This window comes from Aegilops tauschii, chromosome 6, assembly GCF_002575655.3.
Source record: "Aegilops tauschii subsp. strangulata cultivar AL8/78 chromosome 6, Aet v6.0, whole genome shotgun sequence".
Taxonomy (NCBI): domain Eukaryota; kingdom Viridiplantae; phylum Streptophyta; class Magnoliopsida; order Poales; family Poaceae; genus Aegilops; species Aegilops tauschii.
Genome location: NC_053040.3, coordinates 300,207,327 through 300,217,595, shown reverse-complemented (window position 1 = coordinate 300,217,595; position 10,269 = coordinate 300,207,327). Strand labels below are relative to the sequence as shown.

Here is a 10,269-nt window from a genome sequence, read left to right as displayed (position 1 = left end):
ACACCGCTGGTTCATCCATACGCCTGCTGTAACTCCAGCTTGGACGGGGAGTGGAATGAATCCGATCGCGACTATATGAATAAGCCTCCTGTTGAACCAAGGTTGTCTGAAGAAGCTCCTTAACCCGACGCGTCTCGACCGCCGCCGGAGAATCGCCTTCGATCGGGATGGCCGCCAGCCGTGAAGCGGCAGCGACAATGTTGTCCATCGGGTTAGAATAATGACCCGGTAGTGTGGGGACATGTGGTGCTACAATGTTGTTCTGACGAGGCGGATCCACCAAACGTGGCTGAACCGACGCTCCTGCTCCAGGTGCCTCCGCCCGGTTTACCACCGGTGGATTACTGGTCCCTGCTCCCGGGGTGTTAAAAAGATTTCTAGCGTCATAAACCGGCGGCAGGCGAGATTGGTGCCTCCTCTTCAGGACTTCGTTCGACGCACTCTGATCCAGCATAATCCGATAAGCTTGTGCATCCAAAGCGGCCCGCTCTGCGGCTATCCTGATATCCTCAGCTGCTAAGTCGGCTTTGGCCTAGGTGATCTGATCTTTCACTTTCGCGATTTCCGCATTGTGCGCATCCTGGTCCGCCGGGTTAACCTCCGCCATCAGCGTTGCCAACGCGTCAAACAAATCAGATAGAACCTGAGATGGCGGTCGCACAGGGCCTCCTGCCCCGGCCGCTGCTGCCGCTGACGATCCGGAAATCATCGCCGCTGCGGTCGAAGAGTGGAGCGTCGGTTGCGTACCGGCCATGAAGATCGCAACCCGGTTTGGCAGATCAAAGGGGTCCGGAATGAAGGAAATATGCCCCAGAGGCAATCATAAAGTATTATATATTTCCTTATATCATGATAAATGTTTATTATTCATGCTAGAATTGTATTAACCGGAAACATAATACATGTGTGAATACATAGACAAACAGAGTGTCACTAGTATGCCTCTACTTGACTAGCTCGTTAATCAAAGATGGTTATGTTTCCTAGCCATAGACATGAGTTGTCATTTGATTAACGGGATCACCTCATTGGGAGAATGACGTGATTGACTTGACCCATTCCGTTAGCTTAGCACCCGATCGTTTAGTATGTTGCTATTGCTTTCTTCATGACTTATACATGTTCCTATGACTATGAGATTATGCAACTCCCGTTTACCGGAGGAACACTTTGTGTGCTACCAAACGTCACAACGTAAATGGGTGATTATAAAGGTGCTCTACAGGTGTCTCCAAAGGTACTTGTTGGGTTGGCGTATTTCGAGATTAGGATTTGTCACTCCGATTGTCGGAGAGGTATCTCTGGGCCCACTCGGTAATGCACATCACTATAAGCCTTGCAAGCATTGTGACTAATGAGTTAGTTGCGGGATGATGTATTACGGAACGAGTAAAGAGACTTGCCGGTAACGAGATTGAACTAGGTATCGAGATACCGACGATCGAATCTCAGGCAAGTAACATACCGATGACAAAGGGAACAACGTATGTTGTTATGCGGTCTGACCGATAAAGATCTTCGTAGAATATGTGGGAGCCAATATGGGCATCCAGGTCCCGCTATTGGTTATTGACCGGAGAGGTGTCTCGGTCATGTCTACATAGTTCTCGAACCCGTAGGGTCCGCACGCTTAACGTTACGATGACAGTTTTATTGAGTTTTGATGTACCGAAGGAGTTCGGAGTCCCGGATGAGATCGGGGATATGACGAGGAGTCTCGAAATGGTCGAGACGTAAAGATCGATATATTGGACGACTATATTCGGACTTCGGAAAGGTTCCGAGTGATTCGGGTATTTTTCGGAGTACCGGAGAGTTACGGGAATTCGTATTGGGCCTTAATGGGCCATACGGGAAAGGAGAAAAAGGCCACAAAGGGTGGCCGCACCCTTCCCCATGGGCTAGTCCGAATTGGACTAGGGAGGGGGGCGCCCCCTTCCTTCTTTCTCCTTCCCCCTTCCCTTCTCCAACTCCCACAAGGAAAGGAGGAGTCCTACTCCCGGTGGGAGTAGGACTCCCCCCTTTGGCGCGCCTCTCCCCTTGGCCGGCTGCCTCCCCCTTGCTCCTTTATATACGGGGGCAGGGGGCACCCCACAGACACGACAATTGATATACGATATTTTAGCCGTGTGCGGTGCCCCCCTCCACCATATTACACCTCGATAATACCGTTGCGGAGCTTAGGCGAAGCCCTGCGTCGGTGGAACATCATCATCGTCACCACGCCGTCGTGCTGACGAAACTCTCCCTCAACACTCGGCTGGATCAGAGTTCGAGGGACGTCATCGAGCTGAACGTGTGCTGAACTCGGAGGTGCCGTACGTTCGGTACTTGATCGGTCGGATCGTGAAGACGTACGACTACATCAACCGCGTTGTGTTAAACGCTTCCGCTGTCGGTCTACGAGGGTACGTGGACAACACTCTCCCCTCTCGTTGCTATGCATCACCATGATCTTGCGTGTGCGTAGGATTTTTTTTGAAATTACTACGTTCCCCAACACGGAATACTGTCGCCATCGGAACAGCCCCCAACCCGGCCATCTTGTAACTGATATAACGACTCGGTCTCTCCGGTTGATGACTCGTCGCCGGAATAAACGACGGTCTCACCACCAGATTCCGATCTATCCTCAGATTCCCCTCCATGGACAACTCCCACGAAGGCACGCTTTATGACAGGCTTGACCCGGGCAGATCTTGCACGCTGAGCCATTTCGACGAGGTCGGTGCAGATGTCCGGCTCAGGGCCCGGTTCGCCGATCTTGCCAATAAAAACGTGTATGCCACCAAAGCGGACCCGGTACCCGTACTCGATTGAGCCGGCCTCGGGGCCCCAGCCTGCATCATCGATGTAGAGCTTGCCGCGACGACTCTTGGTCATCCAGCCCACAGCGTAACCCTTGAGTCCTTCGAAGTTGCCCTTCAAGAACTTGAAACCATCGTGCGATAGGCCCACGGTGAGCGCCAACTGTCGTGGTTTTGTCACGGCAGATGTCCTAGAGAAAGGACTTAGTCATGGAGCCATCGCTACGGGTTAGCTTAAAGGGGTTAAAGCGGACAAGGGACGCAAGAGAGTTTATACTAGTTCGGCCCCTTATGATGAAGGTAAAAGCCTACGTCTAGTTGTGATGGAATTGATGGGGTTTCGATGACCAGGGAGCGAATACGCTTTGCCTGAGTCTCGAGTTGTTGTCTGTTGTCCTCGAACCGCCGCCGGGTCGTCCCCTTATATACATGGGTTGACGCCCGTCGGTTTACAGAATCCCGAGGCCGGCTCATAATCGTGTCCGGCTCGGTCTCTGCTACTTCTACCTTACAATACAAGTTTACATATCAATGCCGGTTTATGTCTACGGGTCTTAAATGGGCTTTGGGCCCTGGGCCTCCATAAAGCGTCACCGTCTGTCTTCATGGGCTTCAGATACAGATGAACTACTTATGGGGTTAACCCGGCCTCTCCTGGCCGGTTTACGCCCAATGGTAATATCCCCAACACCCGCCACCTTTGATCAAGCTGGCATTGACGACCCCTTCATGCAAGACCAGGTCAGCATGGTCAGCACCTTCCCGCTCGACACCGAATTCCCGGAGGACTACGGCCTTGAGGAAGAGGATGAAGTGGACATTGACATGGAGCCTTTATTCGAGGGCGAGCTCGCCAACCAAGCTGGCGCAAAAAAGAAGCGCAAAAGCAAGTGGACGAAGGCATATACGCAGCCGGGGGACAAACTCCTTTGCGGGTATTGGAGGAACATTGGACAAGACTCCAAGGTCCGCGCCGAGCAAAAGGCATCTACCTTTATGGCTTCGTGTTCATCGTGAGTACCATGAATGCAAGAAGTCCACGTCGTACCAAATGGAGAGCAAGTGCGCCAGCATGAAATGTGTGGTGGTTTTTTCGGAGGCTGACATGTATGCCGACCGCTGGCATGTCGCAGACATGAACTCTGGAAATGGCATGGCCGCTGCCATTATCTATGGTCGCGGACATTTTTAAAAATTGTGTGTGAACATGAAATGGGTCGACGTGTTGGACGCACGGCCGACCCAAATGTAAAACAGGGTGACCAACGAGCGGCCGACTGACTCAAACGGACGAAAAGCGGACAAAGCGCGCATCCGTTTGGATCGGCACGTTAGGGTTGCTCTAAGGCTGCGTTTGGTGGCAATGTTTTAGAAATCATGGTTTTAAATACTTTGATGTGTTTGGCTTCAGCAAAAACTGAAGTTTTATAAATCACAGTGTACTAGAAGCCATTATATTTTTGTTGTATGAAAAAAAAGTCACATCCATTTTTTTTCTAAACCGAACGGAGCGCGGTTGATATCGCCGTCTATATCAAGATAACTATAGCAGATGAGAAAGCCTCTTACTTTTCCTCTGACTATCTCGTAAACCAATTCTATTATATCTCCTGCTTATTAGCCGATTCTGTTTGATTTGTGTACAGTCTCTCGGGTGCTTCTTCTTCCAGTCAGCACCTACGAGTCTCCCATCTCTTCTCTCGGCCACGAGTCAATCAAGCTCACCACCAGGGAAAAATGGTATGCGCTCATCTATGCCCTATCCATAAATATTTGTCTAGTCCGGTAACGGGCGGCATATTGATTATAGATGTCAACGTTGGATGGGACGAGGGCAGTGATTAGTTTTCAGTGATCTTCCAAGCTTCTCCGTCATGTCCTTGCATGCCTATTAACTAGATCGGTATCGCGCCTTGGCGCGAGGGTGCCGGTCCCAACGTTTTTGTCAAGCAGGTAATGCTAAGTTAGGATAACAATAAAGCAAAGAAAAATATCTGATTGTAATAGTAGCGAGACATAGCATTGCTCACCTAAAGCTGCACAATATCATCACAAAAAGATCACTAAAGGCAGAACCGATTTAAATGCGTCCGTAAGATCACAAAAAATAGCCACTCACATGTAGATCAGAAGTGCGCATTGGCGCAAAGGTGCCTGGCTCAGCGCTCAACACAGTGATCCAACGCATAAAACTCCAACATAGCATTTTGTACATTCAGAGGAAATTAGAATAACTGGTCAAGCCAAATGTGTTATGTACAAATCACAAACACTAGAGATATACTGAAATTAAGGTATATAGTTGTTGCCCAGGAAAACCGAGTTTAGAGCATACAGATTAAGAAAACGTTTGGTACATCACAAATGGTGAAGATATAGAAAAAGCAAGGTAAGCAAACATTTGTTCCAAAAGCAAGGCCTGGGACAACTGAGCCGGCTCGCGGCATGTGGCAGGCACAAATCCAACATTTGGAATTTCTCATGACATAGGAGCAAACAAAATACATAGTAGTAAAGGTTTAGTACAAAGCGTGAAGATTCGTTACAATCATTGGTGAATCTCATAGAAAATGATGGAATCAAGTGGATTAGACACAGTGAAAGGTTTGCCCCATCTCTGTGCCTCCCCCGCCACCCCTTCTGCGCCAAGGACGACCACAACAACAGTACAAATGGCCATCAACTACTCTCTTCCTTATAGCCAACCAAAAATCCTTTCAATCCAAACTTCCATTGCATTCAAGCTGCTGAAGCTTACAAATAACTACATGCATTTGAAGGTAACCTTGACCTCTAGTAAAATTGACAGAAATGTGCTCCTTCATGCAGTGCATACATCTCAAGAAACTTATTAAGCACCCTACACACAACTGGGTGATGTCAAATGTGGCATCAAACAAAGACTCCTACTCTGTAAATATTCTTAATCGGTTGTCCATAATATAGAAAAACAAATATGAATCAGGAACCAAGCAGTTTAATCGGTTGCAAATTAGAGGACCCTTTGTATCCCTCTGAATCCTTTTTAGATGACAAACAATAAATTATGGCAATAAAAATTAGTAGCCCAAACCCATAGGCAAGAAAATAGCATCAGTCATTCCTTGAACTAAGCCATGGAAGCATCATACGTCACAGTCTACATTATAAGGAGAACTATGTATAAGAATCTGAACCGAAGTTATACCCCTTGCATCATGTAATTCTCTCGAGGTAGACTCTCTCAAAATATTATCACACAGGGTGCCCAAAAATATATATTACCACAATACATCTATCCATCCATCAATACTGAAAGTATTAATACATAACTTCCACCCAGAGTAGCATGGAATTGCACAAATAATACTACATAGCAAGGGATTCATTATTTCAATGCATGATACGTTACGAAATGCATCATCTAAACAAACAAAATAATATTTGTTTGTGCCTCTTATTATTAATGTTTTCGTGGTACCCACAATAAGGTGGAAACGTTAGCTTATTCAAGGGGGGCCTACAAACTTCGATCTCATGATGGCTAAAATGGTTTTGGATCAATGAAGCTTACAGCTGGTAAATCAGGTGAGCTGGTAAGTATGGCAAACAAATTAAAGTAGAATTATCCCAATATGTGTTTTGTTAAACTATTCAACACTGACAGAGTTTTACAACTCAGTGTTTCTTGTCTTGGAATATAAAGGGATTTGAACTTCATATAATATTAAAAGCAAGTTAATCGATCTTAGAGATCTTGCGACCATGAATCCAATCCTCTACTGATTACTCTCAAATTCAAATCGAAGTGAAGAGAGCTAATTATTTGTGTGTGCCACAATCAGAGAATTGATGTGGCTATTCATAAAATCAAAATTAAGATCCATTCTCTCTACAAGTAAGTAACAAAATGAAAGGGGAACAAAGAATAATATCTTGTGTCAGATTGGGATTAATGCACTCACGAGAGACTCGAACAGTGAAGCTAAGATCTATAGAAAATATCAATGGATGGCGTGTTCTTGAGATAAAGTAGGGAAATCAACAAAACTGTCATTTCTAATTCAGGCATGGTTCAACTTTCATGACTACACGGCTTCTTTGCAGCAAGTTAATCACTAATCAGATGTATACGGGGGTAGCTCTAAAACAACATGCATATGTACTGCACACAAAGAAATCAGGGATGGTGGCGGAGAAGGGATGGCTCACCAGTGCTCCCCCAGATCCAAGCAGCACCACCTTGGAGTCTACTTGTATTTTCATGGAACAACATATAGGCATAGATAAATAAGAACCTGCCGAAAGAGAGATTCTAGGGATTAATTCACAAGAAATTAGCTTTGTGTTCATAACCATAACTTTAAAATCAAGCCATGCATCTTTAGTACGGGGGCCAAGTTAGCAGGAGCACAATCTAGAAATACACGGCACCAAAATGCTAGCTTAACATGAGAAAGAAAAATCAATACCTAAGAAGATGATTTGATCATTGATTATTTTCAAGGAAGAACACTGAAAGAAAGAATCATATATTGAACCTTAGAATAGGGTTGATCTTTCTGTTTGGAACTTAGCAGAGCTTCACATCAACTCTGTACTCCGCTATGTAGCTCTGCTAGCAGTTTACACTGTAATAAGAGATCTTTATGTTCGGAACCTAGCAGAGCTTCATATACAATGGAAGGAATTGCTCTGGATTATTTCTCATTTAATAGAAGTATATTGCACTACTGACAAGAGAAAGGAAGACATATGCATTGAAATCGATGCTAACCGAAGCGAATCACAAAGATAACTTTCACATGTATATAAAATGTAAATACAGTAGCCCTTAGTTGTAGACCTCTGTTCTAGCCAAATTAGGGAGCTCAATGAGGCATGGTGGTGCACTGCAGCTCAAGTAATTTCCCAAGTGCCAGTCGAAGGACACAACCAAGCAACACGTAGGTATATAAAATGTAAAAGTATCTAACCACTTGATGCAAGCAAGATACTTAAGGAAAATAAATAAACTCTTCTAAGGGCTACTCAAGTCAATCAACAACTACCAAGATACTTCTTAAGGTAGTAAAACAACTCGAAAGAAAGCTCCTACAGACAACTGGCACAACATAGCAATGATCGGTATCTTTCAATCCATTCATTGCCAAATGCAAGGGTAAAACATGAGTAGGAATTGATCTGCACAAAAATGCAGGAGACAAAGAAAATTAACCAGAACTACCTCCTGTGAACTAAAATGTGCCGAGGAAGTGAACTTTATGCAGGCAAAGCAATGCAAGGCATCATTGGAAAACAAAGAGGAAATAAAAGTAGGACATAGACATCACATATGATCACATCAAGCTAGAATCCACCTTTGCACATGGATGAGCTAAAATTAGACAACTATATTGAGTCAGACACACTACTTAAGGGCGAAGTAGTAACAAAATACCATTCTTATGTTACCATACATGATGTCGCTGAAACACAAGGGCAAGACAACATTCAATCATGAAACTCAATACTACATTAACAACACAAATCAAAGGAGGCAGCCTTTCGGAAGAAACAAAATAATCGATAGACGATAGGGATGGCTATAAAATGAAACGTTCCAAAACTTTGCAATGTAAACAAACAAAAGGTGCAAATAAACACTGAGTGCTACAGAAATATTCCTACTCCACATAACTGCCAGATATGATGCTTATCATCATCTAACAAAACAAATTTAGCTTTGAGAAAAAAATCTACATAGCTGAAGCAACCTTGGCTGGTTACCTGTTCCAAGGATTCGGTGACCGTAGTAGTCAAATTGTGAAGAAACGATGTGTTATATAAACTAGTGTTGTTTTATTGGTCGGCTCTAGGGAAATCTCAAAACATATCTGCAAAATCAAATACACTAATATCACAGCGCAATAATAGAAAAGCATATGTTCTATCAGCAGATATACAAAATAGACACAAGCAAAGCATATGTTCTATGACCGGGGGGTTATCTAGCCAAGAGTCACGGAGTAGACTACTCTGATCATTTGTGTGCAGCAGCTCATCATCATTGATACAAACCTAGGTGGTAAACACTGCTCTACAGGCGCCCACAATGTTTTCTCCAATAGCTTGCCTGGCCTAGGTGGTAAACTTTCCCTACCTAAATGTCGGCTCGACCCCTGTTGAAACTATTGATAGGTTAAGGAAACAATCTTCTTCAACCCCAAGACTCTCGCTATTTCTGCGACCTACAATCCAAGATCACTCGAGACTGGGGCATTCCAACGAACACAAAGTGCGCGTGAGCATCGTCAGCCGGTCCACTATGAAACACAGACGCACACAAATAGCGTGGGCAAGGAGATAAGACGGGCGGCTTACTGACCTGTCTGACCCTTGTGCCTTGCGCGATCGAGCGGAGGCGTGATTCGCTGGATCACCGACTCCGCGTCCGCCGACGCTGCATACATCGCGCGGGGACGAAGATAGCTCGAGGAGGCGTGGCCGTCATCTACGCAGGTGGGCACGAGAGAGCGGAGCAGGAAGAGCTGCATGCGGAAGGCCGGGGAGGCAGCCCACATGCGGCCGCACCGCCGCGTCCGGCGTCGTGAGCGGCGTCAAACCCGGCGCTGCCCTCACCACCCTCATCCCCCGCCGCCACGTTGGAGATGGGAAGATGAAGACCCGCAGCTTGGGGCCGTCGAGATCCTTGGGTGAGGAGACCAAGATGAGCGCGTCGAGGCCCTTGTCAGGGAGCTGGTACCTGACCGGGAAGTGCGGGCCGGTGGCGTCGGCGAGGCGCGCGAGCAGGTCCTGTAGCGCCACCCCGCGCGGCACGGACACGGTGTGGGGAAGAACGAAAAGGGAGGTCGAGGATGGGGGCCGGGACGAGCGGGAACGACGACGGCGGCGCGATGGCAGGGGGTGTGCTGGCGGCTTGGAGAGGAGATCGGGCAATGGAGAGAGGGGGGAGGGGGCGAATGGGAGGACGAAGAGGCTGCTGCCCTCACCTCATCCGCCAACGGGCCAACCAGCGACGACCACGCAACGGTCCAACACGTGAAAAGACGGTGACGCCCTTGGCGGGACACCCAAACCACAGCGGTGGGAGAAGATATTTACCTCTCTCCCTCCAGGAACCAATCAGCAGCCGACACGTAACATGCCAAGACGCGAATTACCATTTGTGCCCTCGGTGGGGCGTCGGAATTACGCGCGGTGTCACGAACAGGGCGAAACTATTCATTGCTACAGTTTCACCTCGCCGATCCGATAGATGGTGTCATCCTGAGGCAAGATCAGACGGCCGTAATCCAATCAAGCAAAAGATCCAACAACCAGGAACACCAAATCACTCAGGAGGCTGAAGTTCTCCTGTCATTCTTGTTTCTCAATTTCTAGCAAGTAGCGCACGTCTTAGATCGATTGGTCTTTCTAGAGAACATTCGTATGCACAAGGCTATGCTAGCTAGCCGATGGAGTACAAACGGCGCATGTACAC

At 46.8% G+C, this 10,269-nt stretch overlaps 1 protein-coding gene across 11 annotated transcripts; it reads right to left on the bottom strand.

Moving 5' to 3' along the window:
* Positions 1-5,275: 5,275 nt before the first annotated feature.
* On the bottom strand, positions 5,276-9,884 carry LOC109753926 (ATP-dependent (S)-NAD(P)H-hydrate dehydratase). Of its 11 annotated transcripts, none has more exons than XR_005760204.3 (5): positions 9,154-9,802; positions 8,556-8,662; positions 7,328-7,417; positions 6,999-7,084; positions 5,276-5,946 (listed from the first exon to the last, which is right to left on the bottom strand). XR_005760204.3 is itself a non-coding variant. In XM_040392525.3 (3 exons), the coding sequence occupies exons 1-3, from the start codon at positions 9,347-9,349 to the stop codon at positions 5,917-5,919; spliced, it is 312 nt and encodes a 103-aa protein (XP_040248459.1). In that variant the 5' UTR covers positions 9,350-9,805; the 3' UTR covers positions 5,276-5,916. The 11 variants fall into 11 exon arrangements, 2 of the variants coding, with proteins under 2 accessions (XP_040248459.1, XP_040248461.1); XR_006665392.2 differs by having other exon boundaries at positions 5,276-5,667; XR_005760205.3 differs by having other exon boundaries at positions 7,328-7,401.
* Positions 9,885-10,269: the final 385 nt, after the last annotated feature.

Bases quoted from the DNA above. Each gene is read 5' to 3' on its own strand.
- LOC109753926 (XM_040392525.3), bottom strand. From the start codon at position 9,349: ATGTGGGCTGCCTCCCCGGCCTTCCGCATGCAGCTCTTCCTGCTCCGC. The intron at 7,085-9,153 runs GTCAGTAAGCCG...CTCTTTCGGCAG, and splicing joins AAGGCACAAGGGTCAGACAG to GTTCTTATTTATCTATGCCT. The intron at 5,947-6,998 runs GTGAGCCATCCC...CTTATAATGTAG, and splicing joins TTGGATCTGGGGGAGCACTG to ACTGTGACGTATGATGCTTC.